The following is a 21,776-nucleotide window of genomic DNA, read 5'->3' as shown; positions in this document are numbered from 1 at the left end:
ATTTACTGGAATCTATAGAATGTATAGACTCTATATATTACCCTAGCTAAGGGTTGTCAGTTACATTGAAAAAAAATCTTTTTTCACTATCTTTTGGATCTTTTTTTTAACCTTCCATTTATTCCTGCTCTGCTTTTCATTAGTCCTTTCTTTATACGAACCTAGGGGCGGGTTTGCTCTTGTCTTCCTGGTTCCTTGATATTTATCATTGTTAACCCGTTGGCTTAGATATCCATAGATGATCTTGCTAAAGTGAAAATTGAACCACGGAACTTAGTGTGCTTAGGAAAGTTTGAAATCTAGGAAGACTGAGAAAGGCTAGAGAGGAGGATGATAATTCTCTAAAACATTTTCAATGCTATCTGTTTCAAGCCTTCGTGTTAGCTCCACAAAATCCACCCTAAACAAGACACAGTCTGTCTGCCTGGGCGCTCTCCACTCAGTCTGCAGAGAGCTGCTTACAGGGAAAGCAGCCATGCAGGAGCTGCTTACAAGCTGGTTCTTCAATGGTGCAGTGACGACACCAGGAATCCTGATCCCACTTGGCATCGATTTTCCACTGTCTTGGCGGGGCTGCACCATAATCACTGTGGTGTGTGCCACTTGGCCAAGATTATGAGGCTGGCTGGCCACCAAGAAACTAAAAAGCCTTCTATTAGCCCAGCAAGGCACTCTGCGTTGGGAATGCCCGGGCCCCAAATGTCTACAAACACATTTTTCACAGATAGCCCAGGAATTTAACTTCCACTGTTAAGTGTCTACAAAATTCTTCATTTCTCAAGATGTTAAAAAGGAGCAGTTTCTCACTGTGACTTTCAGGGAGAATACCAATCATTGTGCATCTTAGAGTCTTCAGGTTTATGTCACATCTGTCACCTATGAGAACAAGAAGTTTGTAATTGCCCTTTACCCTCCCCCTCCAAAACATGGACAGTCACACTCAAGAGAGAGACTAGAAAGAGCCTTATACTGTCATAAGAATCCTATTGTCAGCCAGGTGGTGATGGTACACTCCTTTAATCCCAGCACTTGGGAGGCAGAGCAGGTGGATCTCTGTGAGTTCGAGGCCAGCCTAGTCTACAGAGTGAGTTCCAGGACAGTCAGGGCTACACAGAGAAACCCTGTCTTGAAAAAAACCAAAAATCAAAACAACAAAACCAACCAACCAAACAAAAATCCTAATGTCTAAAATGCATGTACTGTAGTCTCATTCATTTTCATTATTATTATTAGTAGTAGTATTAACATTAGTATTAGTATTTGTTAGCTAGTGGCCAAATTGGGGAAATCTCAATTTAAGAAGCCTTTCTCCAGCCTGGTGTACGCCTCTCAGCTGACTTTAAAGTAACTGAACCTGGAAGGAAACGACGTATTCTAACACAGCCAACACGCCACTGAACCCAGATACTCATGAAAATCCTTGAGCTGAAGCCCTCCTGCAGGCGAGCTCTCTGCCTCTTCCGGGGAGTTTGGCATCTAGGGTTGTTACTTATGTTTTCCATGCTTCTGAATGCATACTTTCTCAGGTACCCTCAAACGTGAATCTGAGAGCACGGGAGTGAGAAAGTTATTTCTGTATTATGTTTATAGAACAACAAAATCTCAACGAGGCAGGAGATAGCCATCAGCTTGTTGAATTTGCCAAACAGCTAAAATAATAGTAACAATTATAAATTCAGTGAAATGAACTTGTTGCAAAGCCCTGAGTGTAGCCTTAGCAGACCATCCAAGTTCAAGTCTGAAAAAAAAAAAAAAAATCTTTGCACATATGGTGTTCCTGAAGAAGAAAAGAAGTACTTTCTGGCCAAATCTAAAGTTTAGCTCATGTGAGAGACCTTGGTTAATGTCACCAACAACAAATGCAGTTTTTACAGGGCAGCATGTTCCCCTAAATTAACTATAGCCATTCTGTGTAAATTCTGCACGGATTTTCAATTATTACCTATAACAAGATTTAAAAAAAAACATTATGAGCCAGGCGGTGGTGGCGCACGCCTTTAATCCCAGCACTCGGGAGGCAGAGCCAGGCGGATCTCTGTGAGTTCGAGGCCAGCCTGGGTTACCACGTGAGTCCCAGGAAAGGCGCAAAGCTACACAGAGAAACCCTGTCTCGAAAAACCAAAAAAAAAAAAAAAAAAAAAAAACATTATGAACATTAACACAGCTTTCCTACTAGAAGAATGGAGAGCAGAAGGAAAAGTAATATAATTCTGATTTATTTACCACTAGGTCACCCAATGGCCACTCGCCAAGCCGTCTAGTTCCCAGTGGTTACTACTTGGGTCCTAGCCTGAGGAGGGAGTACCCAAATACCAACAGAGGTCAGGTACATCAAGTCAAAGACCCAGCAGGGGCTTATTGCAAACTCATCCGGTGTGGGGCTGATGGGAACTTGGCTGCCTGGACAAAGTTCAGGGAACAGAGTCTAGTCAGCCTCAGTGACTGCTGTGGAGAGATGCAGAGCTGGCAAGGTCAAGTATTCACTACACAGGCACACGCACTTACCAAACATTGTAAACATATAGCTATGATATATAGAATTTGGAGACGAATTTTTAATTTATGTACAATTATGAAAAATTACAAAAGTACTTTTTAAAGATTGATTAAGAGGGCCGGAGAGATGGCTCAGTGGTTAAGAACACTGGCTGCTCTTACAGGGGGCTGAGTCGCAGCACCCACGTGGTAACTCACAACCATATGTAACTCCAGTTCCAGGGGCCTCTCCTGGCCTCTGAGGATACCAGGCACACATGTGGTACGCAGACATACACACAGGCAAAACATTCATGCACATAAAATAGTAAAAATTTCTAAATGTTTTAAAAATGGTGATTGGGGCAGATCTTCTAGAGGACGAAGAAGAGTCAGACAGGAAAGCGGGGTGTGGGTGGGTGGGGGATGTAACTCCATGCAACACTGGCTTTAAAACTGATTTAATTATGACCACTGGAAAGTAATGTGGTGCCTTGTCAGTGCTTAAAGATCCTGATGATTAAAAAAAAATGGACTTCAAAACATCATCCTTATGCAGGATACAGGCAGCATCTATATTTGGGTCAAATATGCACATATATTGACAGTTTCTAGGCAAATATGCAAAACATTCTTATTGCTCTCCGCTGGGAGGTGGTATAAAGTAGAAGAGAGATTTATTTCATTGTATTCCTACACACATTGATTGTTTTACTATGGGAGGCTTGCATTTTATCTTATAAAAGAAAAAAGTCTAAGAGAAAAGTTATCACATTATTATTCGGTAAATATACAAGAGTTCTAAGGAAGTCAACCTTTTGAGATATTTTTATCTTAAATTATGTGTATGTGTATGGGGGTGGGGTTTGTACATGAGTGCAGTGCCCTCAGAGACCAGAAGAGGGTGTCAGATCCCCTGGAGCTGGAATTACAGATGGTTCTGAGCCTCCCAAAGTGAGGGCTGTGGGAACTGAACTTGGGTCCTCTGCACGGAGCAGTACTTGCTCTTAACTAACGAGCCATCGCTCCAGCCTCAGATATAATTTTTAAATCACTAGTTTTTTAGATGTTAACATAAATGTAATTAAATTAACAAGCCACTCCTTTGAAAGTAAAAAATGTCAAAGCCATTAAATTTGTAGCTCTTGATGAGTTATGGCTACGGTTTAAATACACACAGTGAAATCTCTTCATAAAGTGGTAACAGGAGAGCAGTCTAACAAATACGTTATAGGCTCCCAGTTTCTCTCTGACTGTACTGTATAATGTTACGTATTGTGAAGAAATGTGTAGAAACAACCTTTATAGTTCCCTACTATCATCCCGTGAAAGCCCCATAATGGTCCTACTATACTGCTCTGCAGAGCGGGGACAGTACACACAGTGAAATGGCCCATGTGCACATTTAAATGTTGGGAAAGGGACCACAGCGCAGCCGACAGCATTCCAGGCTACAGAGCTTCCATTGTTCGTGTCGACAGCCACAGGAGACAGCCAAGCAGGAGGACTCTGAGAAGCACATGCCTGTGACCCGAGAGTGGCAAAGGAAGGCAGAGGTGGAATCACTTGGATGAAGACCTGAAGGTCCATTTGTAAAATTAACCCCTTCTTAGGATAACTGGCACGATTCACAAACCAGGAGAGGCATGCTATGACGTAAAGAACACTGAAACAAGCCCTCAGGGTTTAAAAAGCGGAAATCGATGATCTCGTCACGTCATTCCCTATATAACTTACTGGGGGAAACTCCTTACCTGCCCTGTGCTTTGGTGTCCACATGCATGCAACTCAATGAGACAGGATGGGGACAATTTAGGGACCCTATCTATTGCTGCAGACAGTGTGTCATCATCAGAGCAATGGGATTGGAGGCACGCATTTGTTACTTCAGTTTTCATTCAAAGGAGTGCAGAGTTCAGAAAGCCAATCGTATTTTAAAACTGGAGTTTGGGAGCAAGGTTGACAGGTTTCTCCAAACATTGCAAAGAAAACTGAGTTTATGGGACAAGCAAATCTAAGGACCACCCACTGAAGAAGCTGGAAAAATGGACTGTTTTAGCAGCAGGGACCTAAAATGCAGCCAACAGACATGTGCAAAGTTCTATTTTAATTATTGCTGATAGTCATGCTTGGGAGACTTCTTTTGGTTGCAGGCAGTGACTTGCATCCATATGCACACACATGTCTTTTAGTATTATTTTGCTCCTGTGGAATCTTCTAAAATAGAGCTGAGCTCAGTAATTAGTCGGTGCCTGAGCTAAGTGACGAAAATGATCAGGACAGTGGAAGAGAACCAGGGAGCCCCTGGTGTCATTCAAGCAGAAGAGACAGTTCTCATTGGAAGGAAACACTGGTGGGCTTATCTTCCCAGGCTGGGTCAACTGACAGAAGCAGAAAGGAGATCTAACGGGCCCTTTATTGCTCTTAAGCAGACCGTGAGCACTTTGTGTGGCACGTCAGTCACCTGGCTCACATGCTGACTTCACCATGTGCTAGCCTTGTGACATTCAGCAAGGCATTGCCATTCTCTGTGCACCGTGTCCTCCTATATGAAGTGAGATAGTGAAATATGCTCACGATGGCACAGAAGATGTAAGCCCCAGTCTGCCTAATTCTGATTTATAAAATCCTTGGCCCTGTTCCAAGATACCATGTTGGGAAAAATAAGAAAAAGAAGAGAAAGGCAGAGAAAAAAATACTAAGAGCAGAGTATTTTCACTGTAGGCTGAAACTTGTCTTTGGAGGGATAACAGTGCATGACAAACTCCTGGCAAATGATGACATCATCTCCATCCCGGATGCTAAAAACTATCGCAGTTCAGGACGTTTTATAAACACTTACATGAGTGTATCTAGTTGAGCATCTGCCAAAATGCTCTTGCTTGGCCATTAAAATATGGAAGTAAATTCCACATAATCCCCAAACAATGTAGAGATAAAGTAGAAGGCAAAATATTGGCATCAGCTCCTCAGAACAAGCAGAGGCCCGTCACTACATATTTATGTCAACAAAATCTCATCCCTTTATTTAAAACCATAAAAAAATGGTTCTCAGTTTAGTATAATTTCATTCTGCCAGATGAAATGCCTAAATGGTTCCACAATCACACAGGAGCTATTGCCTCGGGACTGTCTCCCCACAAGCATCCTAGGCTCTCCAAATGATAAACTTAAGGCCTTTTTTTAGATCAAGTATTTCTTCTTTTGGGTCAAATGTGCCCTTTTCATTTTTTGCTACTGGTACATGGGCCTTACTTACCCAAATCACAGCTCTGGAAAATGGAAGGACATCAGTGTTTCCCTCTATTGCTCTGGCCACTTGTTCATGGCACCACTGAATTAAAGAGAAGGCATCGAAGCACACTGCCTCCTCATGTCACAAAGCCTCCCAGTTCCTGTGTCTCCACACATACTGCATGTTTTAGTGCATACAAAATCCCTGCCTTGCTTCTGATCACAGTTTGTGATAATTAAAGAAAATCAGGTCGTTTGTTGAGTTTTGAGATCACACCAGAGAATGAAAAGTATTTTCCCTTTTGCTTCTGTGAAGTGTCTCTGAACTAGAACCTTTCCAATGTTCAGTCAACCCCCAACCCCAAATCTTGATGCTCATCAACATAAATGCATTTCACCAGTTTGTTGGTACCCTTCCCACCTGTGTGTACAGTACCAATCAGCTCTAAGAAATTGTGAAAGGGAATCACACGGCAAGGATGTCTGCATGTGGTCCATGGGCCAGACTCTCAACGACACTGTGAGCTAGTGGGGAATGTCTTGACCTTCAATGACCTGGGAAAGAAATCTTGTCCCATGGTCTTCCAGCCCTCAGCAGAAGATGAAGGAGAAGAGTGAGTCTACACTGAGTTACTGAAACGTGATTCAGAGGAACCTAGCATCCCAGACGCTACTCAGTGATGCTTGCTTGAATGTTCTCAGCAGATGCTTGAATGTTCTCAGCAGCTCATGGCCATTTTTGAAGTTGGTATGCATAGCCTTGCAAAGTAGACATTCCGTTTGGCATACTGAATAGGTCTTGGGTTTAATTGTCAAGAAGGAAGCAACTGGTAAAAGCATCCTGTTGTGTGATATTTTGATCACATTCTGACAACAAAGCTTGCTTTGAATAGAGGACAAAGCTAGACACTAGCTGACCAAAATTAACCATAGAGGTTTTGGAAGACTGAGGGCAGATAGAGAGACAGGAAGTAGTAAGGCAGGGCCTAGAGAGGATCTCAGTCCTTTTGGATGGAGGAACAGAAGAGAAAGGAGGTCACTGATTGCTTATCTGCTGCTTCTCTAATCATTCAGGTTCTTACCCTGATATTTGACTCCCAATTTTTTATTGATAAAGAATAACATCCCACTGAAACATGGTCTAGGTTATAACTTATAACTCTTTAGAACCTTCCCAGACAAATGCCGGTTCAAAAGCTGGCATTTCCCAAGAGACTCTGTGGTAGAATGCACATCTGGAGGCCAGCAGTCATTACACTGGTCACTAGCTGTAATTCTTCTGAATGGAAGCGCTGGTCAATGCTCCTAGCTGTCTTGTCTCCTTGTTCTCTCCTTCTGGAAGACTTCCTTTCCAGGAGAATTCCTATTTATCCTTCAAACTTCAGTTCAAAATTACTATCAACTTCTCTAAAAGCCTTCATGGTCACACATGCACTCCAACCTGATTTAGAAATCTTTTCACCCCTCCCCCAGCCTCCTCAGCAACATCTATACCATACCAATCAGGTTACTATGTCCTATGAAAAAAGTAGTGTTTGGGGAGCCACACTTTATTCAGTTTTATTATTTTATTTTATTATTTTATTTTTATAATTTTATAAATTAAATATTTATAATTCAACTTTATTCAATTATATCTAATTGATTGGAAGTACTTATACATTAGAAAAGAATACTTTAAAATTGACTTTTTAAACAGATTTAATATTTATTCATTTGTCCACGTCTCTGTGTATTTATACCCACATGTATGTGAGTGTCTGCAGAGGCCAGAAGGGAGCATTGGATCCCCTGGAACTCGAGTTTCTGGTGGTTGCCAATGATTGTCTGACATGGTGCTGGGAACTGAACTCCAGTTTAGTCCTTTGCAAGAGCAGCAAATGCTCTTAACCACTGAGCCATAGCTCTGGTCCCCTAAGAACTGGCATGTTTGTTGTCATTTAAGGCATTACGCAGGGCTTCTAAGATAGAACCAAACTTCTTAAGACAAGAGTCTACAGAGACGAATGCAAAGATTGCTGATCTCCTCATCCAAGTCTTGGACATCTTCCTCAGTCTTCTCATGCTGGCTGGGGTAGTTTGAAAGAAAATGGCTCCCAAAGGGAGTAGCACTATTAGGAGGTGTGGCCTTGTTGGAGTAGGTGTGGACTTGTTGGAGAAAGTGTGTCACTGTGGAGGAAGACTTTGAGGTCTCATATATGCTCCAGATATAGCCTAGTGTCTCAGACCACTTCCTGTTGCCTACAAGATGTAGGACTCTTAGCTGCTTTTCCAGTACCAAGTCTGCCTGCATGCTGCCATGTCCCACCATGATGATAATGGACTGAACAACTGAACTGTAAGGGAGCCCCAATTGAATGCTTTCCTTTATAAGTGTTCCCATAGTCATAGTGTTTCTCCACAGCAATAGAAACCCTAACTAAGACAGAAGTTGGCACCAGGAATGGGATATTGGTGTGATAAGCCTGACTATGTTTTTGTTTTGAGGAATTTCGACTTTGGCACTTTGGGTTAGGAAAGCAGTGGAAGGCTTTAATCACTGCTTAATGGGCCATACTAGTAGGAGCATGGGAGACAATGGTGCTGATAACAATTTGAACTGTTGGGGGTTGGCTCAAGAGGTTTCATGGGAGAAGAATTTTAATATGTTGCCTAGAAATTGTTCTTTTGATATTGTTGTTCAAATCTTAGATGTCGGGGGCTGGAGAGATGGCTCAGAGGTTAAGAGCACTGACTGCTCTTCCAGAGGTCCTGAGTTCAATTCCCAGCAACCACATGGTGGCTCACAACCATCTGTAATGAGATCTGGTGCCCTCTTCTGGCATGCAGTCATACATGCTGTATACATAATAAATAAATAAATCTTAAAAAAAAAAAATCTTAGATGTCCTTTTAATAGTAATAATAATAAACCAGATCCAGATATCAAGATGAAGACTGAAAGATCAGAGAAGCAGAACAGCCAGCCACTAGTTCTTACCTCCACAAAATCTTCAGCCTAAAGAGAGAGTGAGTTCCTGTTTCCTCTTGTCTTACATAACTTTCTCTACACTGCCATATTACTTCCTGGGGTTAAAGGTGTGTGTGATTCCCAAGCAAAGTCATGAGATCTCAAGTGCTGGGATTAAAGGTGTGTGCCACCACTGCCTGACTTCTATGTCTAATCTAGTGGCTGGCTCTGTCCTTTGATCCTCAGGCAAATTTATTAGGGTATGCAATATATCACCACATGATATTTTGGTGAAGAATGTGGCTGGTTTTGGCCCTTGTCCAAAAAGTTTACCTGAGGCTAAAGTGAAGAGTTTTGAATTAATTCTCTTGGCAGAGAAAAATCTCAAAACAGCCTAGTATAGACTCTGTTGTGTGGTTACTAATGTTAATTCTAATGAAGATACATAATAAAAAGGAGCAAGCTGAGCAAGGAAAAATATTTGAGGAGAAAAGGAGCACCAGGAAGTGGAATGGAACTAAGTCCTGTGTTCAAAGAGATAAACAGATTAAGAAATGGAATATAGGGAGAGGTGACCTCAGGGCAAGATCCCACCCAGTTAAATTTCCAATTTGTGAAAAGGAATTAAAGAAAAGCCACTAGGCTGTAGTGGCGCACGCCTTGAATCCCAGCACTGAGAAGGCAGAGGCTGGCAGATCTCTGAGTTTGAGGCCAGCCTGGTCTACAGAGCAAGTTCCAGAACAGCCAAGCTTAGGCAATGAAGGAAATCATCGAAAACAGATAGCTGGTGAAGATGTAATTAAAAGATCTCAGAGTTCAAGGCCAGTCTGGTCTACAGAGCAAGTTTTAGGACAGCCAAGCTTAGGCAGTGAAGGAAACTATCAAAAACAAAAAGTTGATGAAGATGTAATTGAATGAAGGGCCCACGTTCCAGCCCCAGTAAACAGCAGAACTTGGCAACTTTGGCCATGTGGTTCTGGCTTTAGAGTCAAGGACAGAAGAAAGGTGTAATGGAACCTTCCTCTGCAACTACAGAAAGCCACTGAGGCCAGACATATGGCAGGGGTGTCCCTGAATGGAGGCTTAGAGAGGCCAACATTGAAAAATTAACGTCTCTGGATTCTATAGCATGTGGTCCAAAACCACATATCAAGCTATCGAGAAACAACTCGGACATGCTAATTTGTATTTATAGGTGTCTGTAAATCTTGCTTTTCTCACGTTCCAAATCTTCCTACCTTCTAAAGAGCTGTACACTCTGTACACAAACTTGTGGGTCAGATTTGAGCTTTACTAGTTGGGGTGGCCAATGTTTATTGCCAGCTGGATTAGATTTGCATCTAAAATCACCATGGGAAGACACTTGTAAGTTATGAAGGATGTGTCTATGAAGGGTATGTCTCTGAAGGGTATGTCTCTGAAAGGTGTGTCTATGAAGGGTATATCTATAAAGGGTGTGTCTATGAAGGGAGTGTGAAGAACTACCCCGACTAAACGCAGTACTGTTCCATGATTGGTAGTCCTGGACAGAGTGAAAAGGAGATAACATCCATCCCTCTGCTTTCTGACTGTGGATACAATGGGACCTCACGCTCCTGCAGCCAAGCCTCCCTCCCCATGGTGACCCACACCCTGAACTGTGAGTTCTTCTTTCCTTACATTGTTTTTGTCAACACACCAGCTGTTAATTCTATGGCCTTAAGTGAGTCTCAGCACTCCCTTCTCTTCTTCCTAACTTCTGGTAAATACTGTAAGGTTTTAAAAGAAAAATTAAATAGCGCATAAAAAACCAAAACCATATGCAGATTTCTTTTGCAAAAAATCAGAAAGAAACTTGAGATTTGAAACTCTTCTGGCATGGAAATGGTTAAAACACACACACACACACACACACACACACACACACACACACACGCCGGGTGCAAGCCTAGCTCACCAACATTCCCACTCTCTTTGCACACAACCCGCTCTTCTCCGTGGAAGCAGTCACGTCTGGCAGGGGGTACAGCGAAGCAGTGTGCCCACAGTGCTGTACTGTGTGCTTCTTGTTTGTTTTCTCACCTCGGTACCTCTCCTACCAGGTGCTGTTAGCCTGCCAATTCCTTCCTCCTCTCCCTGCCCATCTCTGCTTTAAGATGTGTCTTGTCTGGGACAGCTCCCTTCAAAAACCTTCCAGGGTGACCTGAGCTGTTATTTTCAGGGATGAGAGGCTTGTCTGCCAATCTGATGGCTAGTCTTCCCTGGCAAGCTTTTACTTCCTCAACAGACCACCAAGAGTTCCCCTGGTCAACTCTCCCACTAACGCTTGGATTTCAACGCTTGGAACCCGGACTGAGGTCTACAGGAGCAAGGGGACAGACTTCCAGTGGTTCCCCTGTCCTAACCCACCACAAACACAAAAGAGACCAAGCTGACAAAACTTGGCTGTTTATCCACCCCCAAAGCGGCTTCCTCGCACCCCAGCAGAAACCCGGAGTACCTCACAGCAGTTTACATCTGCACCGGGAATGTGTCCCAGGAGGCTGAACAGGCAGGGACCTTCTGGAGCTCCCAAGGAAGACCGGCCCACAGTGTGGTGTGGTTGGAAAGACTCCAAACAAAGCGACATAATCTCTATCTCTGGGTTCAGACACCCCAGGGAAAAACCAGAAGCCAAATTAAGCAGGGAGCGGGAGTCTAGCACCTGCAAGTCGGGGAGCCTCTCTCTGGATCTCTCCAGCCTCTGTGGACCCCTTTGCCAGCCTAAGTTAGTTCTGTGACTACGTCTGGAGGCGACAGATACTCTCTCCTTTAACTTCGTAGCTTGAGAAGAAACTTCTAGAGTTGAAAGGGAGGGTTTGAAAGTCTCCCTAAGGAGGTCTCCTCAAGTCCCTTATGGTGAGGCAGAAGAGGGGAATGAGGAAAGTCAAGGCCACCGGATTCTTGCCCCTATGTTCCCAAGCCTCCCTCCCGGTTCCACCACCCGCCCAGTCCAGGACCCACGCGGACAGCGAGGGTACGTGCTCTCCAGGCTGCCCTCGACCTCCCGGTGGCCCGGGACCCCTAACCCGCTCACCAGATGGCCATCCTGCTCTTGGGGTAGTCCAGCCGCTCCAGGCAGCCGAGGAAGTGAGGCAGCGTGTGCGCGGCGTTGCGGGCGAGCACCACCACGAGCACCGTGGGGCTCTGCAGGGGCGACTCGGGGAACGCCACCGGCTCCTCGCCGTCCTCCTCCGAGTCGGGCTCGGCAGCGAAGCGCGCCCGGCAGCCGCGCCGGAGCAGGGCGGAGGACAGCAGCAGCAGCAGCAGCAGCCGCAGCGCGCAGGCGACCGTGACGCGGCGCGCAGCCATGTTCCGCGGCTGGCCGGAGGCGGCGATGCTGCCGGCGGCGCCGGGGATGCGGCTGGCCCCGGGACGGCGGGAGCGCGCAAGGGCACCGACTGCTGCGGCTCGTGGGACGCGCCGCCGCCCTGTCCCCGGCCCGAGTCCCCCGCACACCGGCTCCCCGCCGCTCGCACTCGCCCCGCGCTCCGCCCCGCCGAACGGACAGGTCGCCGCCGCCGTGAGCCTGTTCGTCCCGAGCTCCACGGAAAGTTCCCCTGGTCCCCGCTGCGCTTGTACAGCTGAGGTCTGCGGCTTCCTCCAGAGCCGTGAGGTGTGGCCCTGTCTGCCAATGGGCGTGTGTGTGCGTGTGTGTGTGTGTGTGTGTGTGTGTGTGTGTGTGTGTGTGTGTGTGTACATAACGGTACAACCCCAAGAAAATTTATTCTGCTTTTGCAAACCGCAGTCTGAAGTCCTTCATAGTGACGCGATGGATCCAGGGTTTCATAATGCACCTATTGACAGATTAGAGTTCTCAAATGGGACGTCTCCATAACCACCCAGGACTTGGAGAAACAATGTTATAACTTCCACAGAGGCAAAATGCTTGTGTTTCAGACACACAACTCCTGAAACTCATTCTTGACGGGATAAACAGGAATCCTAACACCGAATTTGAAGACTTGGAGAATTTTAGACCTCAAATCAGAACCCTGAAAATAAAAGGTCCTAATGAACACTACTCCGGAGCCCCTTTCTTTTTTCTTTCTTCCTTCCTTCCTCCCTCCCTCCCTCCCTCCTCCTCCTCCTCCTCCTCCTCCTCCTCCTCCTCCTCCTCCTCCTTCTTCTTCTTCTCTCTCTCTCTCTCTCTCTTTTTTTTTTTCCAATAAAGGTCTCAGTAGGAACTCTATAAACAGCTGGGTTATCTCTCCAGCCCCAGGAGCCCCTTCCTAAGTGAGGAGGTGTGGAAGAAGAGATTCACATGCTCCCTCCCCCACAATGAACCAAACTGACAAGAGTGGAAAGATCCACACGTCAAAGGGAACAGAGAGGACAAAGGGCAGAAGAAAGGGTGACGACGGTAGACAATCAGCAATCAGCGGACAAAATGAAACTGCTCCGATTCTCAGCTAGAGATCATTTACTCTTGAAGATAACGAGTAACTGTGGCATGGAAAGCACAGCATTTGATCTGTGTGCAGGCCGAACTGCGGACCCCGGAAGTCCACGACCATCACTGCCGGGTCAGCCAGCCCTCAGCTCTGACGCATCATCTTTTTAGTGGTTATGTTGTTCCTTCTCCACAACTCTCGGAAGGCCTCAACTCGCTCTTCTCTGCTCTCCGAACCTTCCACTGGTCCGTTTGTAGCAGCTCCCTTCCCTTAATCTAAAACTTAGCCCCTTCTCACATCCTTGAAAGTATCTTATTATAAACATAGGTAGACCTGGCGGCCAGGCTTCCCATCCCAACACTAAGGAAGTAGAGGTCATCTTAGCTCCATATCACAATCGAGTCTAATCTGGGCTATGCAAGTCTTTGCTTCTCAAACAACAACGACAATAACTTTTGTGGCCCTCTGTTGGTCAAGCTCCTTGAAAGAGGAGTCAGCACTGCCTTCCTCTGCTTCTTCCTCTCCCTTTCTCCTGCGGCAGCCAAGTGTGACTTTGGCCAGCCCTTTCCACTGAGACAGACCATGCTGGTACTTAGAAATGCGTGCGGTGAACTCTTTTCGGCTCTCAGCTTTCCAGATCTCTTATGTAAGCTCTGCTCCTTGACATCTTCAGATTTCTACTCGTTTGCAGATCCCTTCCTGTCTTAGTTAAGGTGTGAAGAGATACCATGATCAAGGCAATACTTACAAAAGAAAGCATTTACCTGGGAGCTTGTTTCCAGTTTCAGAGGTTTAATCACTATCATCATGGTGGGAGCATGGTAGCAGGCAGATGTGGTGCTAGAGAAGTAGCTGAGAGCTACACCCTGATCCACAGGCAGAGAGAGAGAACCTCTACTATGGGCTTTTGAAACCTCAAAGCCTGTCCCCAATGACACACTTCCTCCAACAAGGCCATGCCTACTCCAACAAGGCCTCCTGATCCTTCCAATCCTTTCAAACAGTTCCACTCCCTGGTGACTAAGCATTCAAATATATGAGCCTATGGAAGCCATTCATATTCAAACCACCACATTCCACTCCCTGGCCCCCATAGCCTTATAGCCATATCATAATGCAAAACGCACTTAGTCCAATTTAAAAGTCCCCATAATCTTCCACAGTCTCAAGACTGTTTAAAAGTCTGAAATTCAAAGTCTCTTCTGAGTCTCAAAGCAACCTCTTAACTGTAATACCCTGTAAAAATCAAATCACATATTTCCAACATACAATGGCACAGAATATATATTGCCAGTCCAAAAGGGAGCAAAGGGAGTGTGATAAGGAAATACTGGATTAGAGCAAGACCTAAAACCAGCAGGGCAAACTCCAAATTCTGTCTCTCCAAGTCTGATGTCAAAATGCTCTTTAGATCTCCAATTCTCCAGCTTTGTTGAGAGTATAACATACTTTTCTCACTTGGGCTGGCTCCACATCCAGTCAGCAACTCTCCTTGGCAGCTATCCCATGATCTCCAGCATCTCGGGGTCTCACTCGATGGCCTCTCTGAGCCTCCACACAGTTACATCCCCCACACACTCCTGGCCTCGGCAGCGGCAGCTTTCCTTAGCCATGGAGGAAGATTCCACATGCCCCATCTTGTATTCTTGACTCTAAAGCCACAGCCAAGTGGCCAAAGCTGCCAAGTTCTGATGTTTGATGGGAAGGGAACTGGCCCCCTTGTAACATTACATTTGCATCAGCTTTCTGTTGTTGATGGTCCCCTTACTGCTTAAGCTTTTCTTTAATTCCTTTGCACAAGGTGAAAGCTTAGCTGGGTGGGGTTTTGTCCTGGGGTGTAGCATGAATCTTAGAAGGTCTTATTAATAAGATCAAACCTGAGCCAGGTATTGGGGTGAACTGGAAGATCAGAGAACCAGAACAAGCCACAGCTACCTCACCTCACTGGATCCTCAGCTGGTCTTGTTTCCTCAGACTGGAGGCCTCTGAGTCCTCATCCAGAATGGGTCTCATTCTGAACTGCTGTTAGAAGCCTGAAAGCTTAACCAGGCCAAATGCTTAACCAGCCAAATGCTTCTAGTTTCTGGTCCTCACGCCTTATATACCTTTCTGCTTTCTACCACCACTCCCTGGGATTAAAGGCTCGCTTTCTGGGATTAAAGGCATGTGTCACTATGCCTGGCCATTTCCAATGTGGCCTTGAACTCACAGAGATCCAGACGGATTTCTACCTCTGGAGTGCTAGGATTAAAGGTATGAGTGCCACCATTTTCTAGCCTTTGTATCTAGTGACTGTTCTGTCTCTGACCCCAGATAAGTTTATTAGGGTGCACAATATTTCGGGGAACACAATACTACCACACTGGGGTCACTGCTCCCTTTATTCCATTTAGACTTTTCTTTAAATTTATCTCCTTGAGCCCTGGGACTTCTGTATTACATTTCCTGGTGTCCCTTTTCTCCTCAAACTATATATTTTATATTTTTCCTTGCTCTGCTTGCTCCTTTTCATTATAGACTTGCACAAGAGTGACTACTAATATCCACAGGACATAGTCAGTACGAGACTATCTTGAAATCTCTGCCAATGCCATTAGTCCAAAACTCTTCAATTTAATCTCAAGAAGATTTTTTTTGGACAAAGGCAAAAATTCTTTGGCAAAATATCATAAGAATGGTCTCTAGGCTACTTACTAATATTTTCCCCCTTTGAAACTTCTTGAGCCAGGTCACCATTATTTATATTGCTGTCACCATCTTCCACGCTCCTACTGGGACGGCCCAGTAATCCCTGCTTAAAATGTTCAACCACTTTTCCAGTCCAAAGTCTCAGAGCCTTCCATAGTCTTCCAACAAACAGCATGGTCAGGCCTAACACACCAATGCCCCACTCCTGGTACCAGTTTCTGTCTCGGTCCCTCCCATATGTTCTCCATTTTACCTGGCTCATGTAGTCTGCAGGGCAATTTCATTCTCAGAATCTTGTCTCCTGCCCTAACCCTTCTCTGTGGTGTTTATACTTAACTAACTAATGGGTAAAAAATCTACTCTGCCCCCCCCCCTCCTCTAGTACTATCCTCACTCTCAGAGGTTCACCAGCTTGTAGAAGACACTAAATAAAACATCTACTAGAAGCACCATGGCAGAACTATGTTCCAGCTACAGCAGACACAGGTGAGGTCAAAGGGTGGTAGTGATAGGTACCTTTTAGAAGGGTTCTGTAGCACGAATTGTTAGAGGGTCTTATTAATAAAAAACAAACCTGAAGCTAGGTATTGGGGTGAATGCCGGAAGATCAGAGAAGCAGAACAAGCCCCAGCCACCTCACCTTGCCAGTTCCTCAGCCGATCCTGTTTCTTCAGACTGGAAGCCTCTGTGTTCTCATCTGAATGGATCTCAGCTAACTGTTGCTCAAAAGCTTAAAAGCTTAACCAGCTCTAGTTCCTGGTCCTCACGCCTTATATACCTTTCTGCTTTCTGCCATCACTTCCTAGCATTAAAGGCGTGAGTCACCATGCCTGGCTGTTTCCAGTGTGGCTTTGAACTCACTCACAGAAATCCGGATGGATCTCTGCCTCCCAAGTGATAGGATTAAAGGTGTGTGTACCACCATTGTCTGGCCTCTATGTCTATCTAGTGGCTGTTCTGTCCTCTGACCCCAGATAAGTTTATTAGGATGCACAATATGTTGGGGGACAAAATATATCACCACAAGGTTCTTTCTTCTTTCTTTTCTTTCATGGCCAATGTCCACTCAACTTTTAAAACTAAAATCCCCCTACTTTAAGGAATACTTGTCATTTGTTTATCTTATCACAAACCAAGTGAGTTCAAACTAAGATACCATATTACATATTACCTTCTCATTTCCCCCGTTACCTAAGAGCTTGTCTTAGCTCTCCCCCCCACCCCCATGAATGTGGAGGCCGGAGATTGACAGCAGCTGTCTCTTTCAGTTGCTCTCCTGAACACAGAATTTGCTCCTTCTTCTAGTCTGGCTGTCCAGCAAGCCTTTCAGTCCCCCACACTGGGATTCCAGCTACATCCTGCTCTGCCAGCTTTTATATGGGTGCTGAGGACCCAGACTCAGGGCCTCCTGCTTGGACAGCAAGCATTTTACTTACAGAGCCATCTCTCCAGTCCCTGGAATAATGTTAATATCATGTTTCCAATTTGCATGTGTGGAGTGTGGGTTTATAGTCAGCTTTCTTTAGAGAGGTTGAAAACTCACTTTGGAAGCAGACGGTGACTGAAGCGCTAGAGGTGAGGTGTTTGGAGAACTATGACTTGATTCTGATGCTTTTTCAAAGCCAGTTATTCTTTTAGCCTGTATAGCTACATCTCTTTATTTACAAAAGTACCAAGCTATCATCCCTTTGTGCGCTGTAAAGTATTTATTAAACACAAACTATAGTATAAACTAAACTATAATCCCAAAAACAATGTGCTAATTTTGACATTATTAATTGAGTGCCCAGCACCTGCCTTGGGAAGCAGATAATTGCCACCAACATGAAGCCCACTGCGTGTCCCTTCTTGTCACATGCTTTACTCTTCTCCCCAGGGATGAGCAGACTGAGCTTCAGGTTACTCAGTGTCTTTATTTTGTTTGGAATGCTTTTTCCTGGGATTAATTTTATGTGTCAGCACGGCTAGGCCAGGGTGCCCTATTATTTAGTCCAAACAGTATAGAGACTGCTGTGAAGTCTTTTAGATATGATTAACCTTCAATTCGGTAAACTTTAAGCTAAGCATATTTCTCTTTGTATTGTGGCTGAGCCTCATCCAATCTGTTCAAGGCCTCAAGGGGGAAGGATGGGATTCCAAAACAAGGAAGAAGCTGTGCTCCCAGACTGCCTTTGGATTCAAGGACATAACATCACCTTTTTCCTGGGTTTCCTCCCAGCCTGTCCAAACTCGCCCTGCAGACTTGAGACTTTTTAAGCCCCTCTGATCACATGACACATCCTCCCTCCATTTTGTAAGCAAGAGCAGAGATGGGATGTTTGGAGGACTTTAAATTGATTTTGATAACTCTTTATATTTACAAACCAGTTACTATTTCAGCATGCATCTGTGCACCTCTTTATCTACAGAATTGCCCATTTGCACTGTTTCTCCATCTGGCTTTAAACTCAGATTCCTCCGGCTTCAGCTTCCCAAGTGCTGGGAGTACACACATCCAGTTCACATTCTATTTAGTGCAGACTTCCTTAAGCAGGTTACTCCATGTTTTATGGTAAGAAAATTCTTAAATTCTTTGGATCCTTTATGTCTACTTTTCAGAAACAGTTCATCAACTATTAGGAAAATCTCTGTTGGGTTCTTGTTTGGGGTTGATAGACTCTACAGATCAATTTTAAAAATGTTTCTTTCTTTATGATATTAAACCTTTCCAGGTGCATGATCTTTCTATCCATGTATTTAAACCTTGTCTGGTGATCTCTAAAAACCTCAGTAATGTTGTTCAAAAGCATTTTGCTTGCTTTTTATCCTAGGAACCTTATTTTGTTTTGTTCTATATGTAAATAGCCCTTAAATGAAATATATAATATCCTAATTTCGTTGATGGAGGCTTTGGAGTGTAGTGGGTAGCCATTTTAGCTTTGATCTGGAAGTTCCAACCCCCATTGAGGCTTCGGTAACTGTCACACCTACAAGGCGGGGGCCAAGAGGAGGGGGTTGGAACTTCCAGATCAAAACTGAAATGGCTACCCACTACATTGGATTGCACTTTTCAGTGTATGAAAAGAATCAGAGACTTGTATTTGGTTTATTCTAGATATGTTTGTACTTGCTGGAGGTTCCCTCATATATGCTCTTGCATAAGGGTAGGAAAATATTTTACTAGAATTAATATTTCACCTACTCTTGAGACAAGAGAATAAGCAGCCATATGATTTGTGTACATATATATACACATATATGAAGAGTTAATGAGAAAAAGCTGATCTAGAATGCTAGCTATTTTAAAACTTGGGGTTGCTGTCTTACACAGTGTTATATAAAAGCCCTTTCTTCTTTCTCTTCAACACTCTGCATCACAATTTAGTGTTGCCCTTTTCTCTCGAGACTAACTAAATATCCATGCATAGATATTACCGATTCTTTTTGGTAGGAATAAAATGGTCTGGCTCAAATATCTACCAGGGAAACCAGCGCATCAAGTGCCAGATGACTCCGAAGGTACTATTCAGAAGGGACTCATATTCCCTGCTACTTACTTATCTCGAATTTTTCTTCTAAGCCCTTCAGTACTCTAATCTAATGAATTGTTGAAGCATTTACAAATGGAAAATTCCTGTAGCCCATTAGAGCTGAAACTCTACCCTGCTTTCTGGTAGATTTCACTCTAAGCTTGCCACACGGATCCTTCTGATTCTGTGCTTTAAATGCTAGGTTCTCTGAGAGTCCTGAATTCTTCTTGTTCGTACTCAGCCATTCCTAATCAGCAAGACCTACTTTAAAGTCCTCTTTTCTTAAACTGGCAGCAAAAATTCCATTTTTATCCAACTCTTAGATAGACAGTGAAATTAAAAGTCAGATGCACTTGATATGTAAGTGTGCATATATCACTATTTTTCTAGACAATAGAATTTAATCTACATTTAAAAGAAAAGTTTCTAGCGCTTTCTTTACCTGTTCAGGTTTCTCTCTCCCCTCCACTCCTCTACTCACCCTTTACCCTTTAAATACAAAGTAGAAAAATTTTCCCTTGAAGATGTTTGAGTCTTATTCACATAGGCGCTAATCTCTGTAGATCTCCATCCTGAATTACAGGATCCCCTTTCTCAGATTAGAACCCAATGCTATTAACTCCTTGACTGATTGAAGTCTTCAGGAGCCAGAGAGAAGGGTTTATTCATTTCTAATCATTTGAATCAGTGTCAATGTTTGGTGGCCTCCTAATTTCAGTACTATTTGCTTTGGCAGGGGGCTCAATAGCTGTTTTGGGGAGGCAAAGAAAAAAAATTTATCTAGATATAACATATTCGAGGGCAATTTATGAATCTTTGTAGGTGGAGTTTCCTTGCATTTAGTTTTCTGATACACTCAAGGTTTTCTCTTTTTCTTTCTGACAGTTTTAGAACAGCGCAAACTCACGTCTCTTTGAATTGATATTCATTTATCGTTTTGTACTGTTAAATGTGTTTCATTAAAATTGTGAAAAATCTGGCCATCATTTCTTCAACCTTCCCTACCCCCTTCTCTGTGTTAGTCCGTTGATATGTGGCAAACCTTCAAGGTTTTGTTCGTTCTCTGTGTGTCTGTTGATGGTGTCAAGGTTTTGTTTCACAGCCCAGGTTGAGCTAGAACTCACTCTGTAGACACAGAACCACAGTCCTTCGGCTTCAGGCCTGAATACTGGGATTTTGAGCATTTCTCCTCATGTCTGGCACTTCGCTGCCTCCCACCCCTTATAAAAATAAAATCTCACTCAGTTGTTCACCTCTGATTTCCATCTTCAACTTCACCTACCTCTTCCTCCATAATTCCATTTTGGCTGTCAAGAATCGCCCACTGAAACTCTTTATTTCTGCAATTGTAATCTTCAGTTACAGAATGTCATTTGGATATTTATTTATTTGTTTATTGCTGAAATTTGATTCTTGATATTTCCATCTTTTGAAAATATGTTTTGTTGTGCTTCATTGCTGACGGTTGTAACGGTCACATGGAAATCTTGTCCGTTTCAACACAAGATTCTTTCTCTTCTCTTGGTCTTTCAAGGCAGGGTTTCTTTGTGTAGCCCTGGCTAACCTGGAACTCGCTCTTTGGAGCAGGCTGGCCTTGAACTCACGGAGATCCATCTGCCTCTGCACCCTGAGTTGTGGGATTAAAGTCGCGGGCCACCACAACACAAGATTCTTAATCCACTGTGTTCTGAAGTACTGAAGTACCCTGCCTGGTACTTTTCATTTTGGAAGCCTTTTTGGTCTTGGTTAATATAGTGGTTTTGTAATCACTCCTTGATCTCTTCAGTCTGTCCTCATTACTCGGAGGGATTCTGTTAATATGTACCAGAAACCTCCACGGGCTCCCTTTTTTACTCAGGGTAAATCCAAACCCACTTACCATGTCCTACTCATCAGTCTGAAGGTCTCATCTTTGGCTTTTGGGCTTTTGTCACGTGTTGACGTTAGTTCTCAACAGTCGTTCAACCCCTCATGTTTCTACTTATCTTGAAAGGTGAGTTTGCTCTAAAACTATGTTTTTATTTTAAATTTCGACGGTAGAGAACTGAATGGGGCCTTTTCCTGCTCTCGGGGAAATTAAGTCCGGGATCTGAAGGCAAAGAGGACTTAAGACTCCTTCATTTCTTTCTTTCTTTTTTTTTTTTTTTATTGGTTTTTTGAGACAGGGTTTCTCTGTGTAGCTTTGCGCCTTTTCCTGGATCTCGCTCTGTAGACCAGGCTGGCCTCGAACTCACAAAGATCCGCCTGCCTCTGCCTCCCAAGTGCTGGGATTAAAGGCGTGTGCCACCACCGCCTGGGGAATCCTTCATTTCTTAGGCAAGACTACAGATTACTTCCTCCACTCTCCAACCTGCCCAGTTTGGGGAGGGGGGAAGACCGGGGGTGGGGTGGGGGGGGAGCCGGAGCGCGTCCGCGCAGGTGCGAGCGCCCCTGGGCAGGGGGCGTGGCCCGAACTCTCCGCCCAGCGTGCGCGGCGGGAAGCGGAACTCCGGCGCGCAGGGCTCGGCT

At 44.3% G+C, this 21,776-nt stretch overlaps 1 protein-coding gene across 4 annotated transcripts in view; it reads right to left on the bottom strand.

Annotated features, from left to right (window-relative positions):
* The window catches only part of Colgalt2 (collagen beta(1-O)galactosyltransferase 2), a 104,794-nt gene extending 92,484 nt beyond the window's left edge, over nucleotides 1–12,310 (bottom strand). For 2 of the 4 annotated variants that reach the window (XM_052737184.1, XM_052737185.1), the window contains exon 1: nucleotides 11,715–12,307. In XM_052737184.1, coding sequence (XP_052593144.1) covers nucleotides 11,715–11,989 — 275 coding nt within the window. In that variant the 5' untranslated portion in view covers nucleotides 11,990–12,307. Of the gene's footprint in view, nucleotides 1–11,714 lie in introns of all 4 variants that reach the window. The other 2 variants (XM_052737186.1, XM_052737183.1) reach the window with 2 other exon arrangements.
* Between the last annotated feature and the right edge of the window lie 9,466 nt (nucleotides 12,311–21,776).

Source organism: Peromyscus californicus, unplaced genomic scaffold (genome assembly GCF_007827085.1).
Source record: "Peromyscus californicus insignis strain IS unplaced genomic scaffold, ASM782708v3 Scaffold_14__1_contigs__length_90479793_seg_2, whole genome shotgun sequence".
Classification (NCBI taxonomy): Eukaryota; Metazoa; Chordata; class Mammalia; order Rodentia; family Cricetidae; genus Peromyscus; species Peromyscus californicus.
The sequence above is the reverse complement of the archived record's forward strand: the minus strand, read 5'-3'. Positions and strand labels throughout refer to the sequence as shown.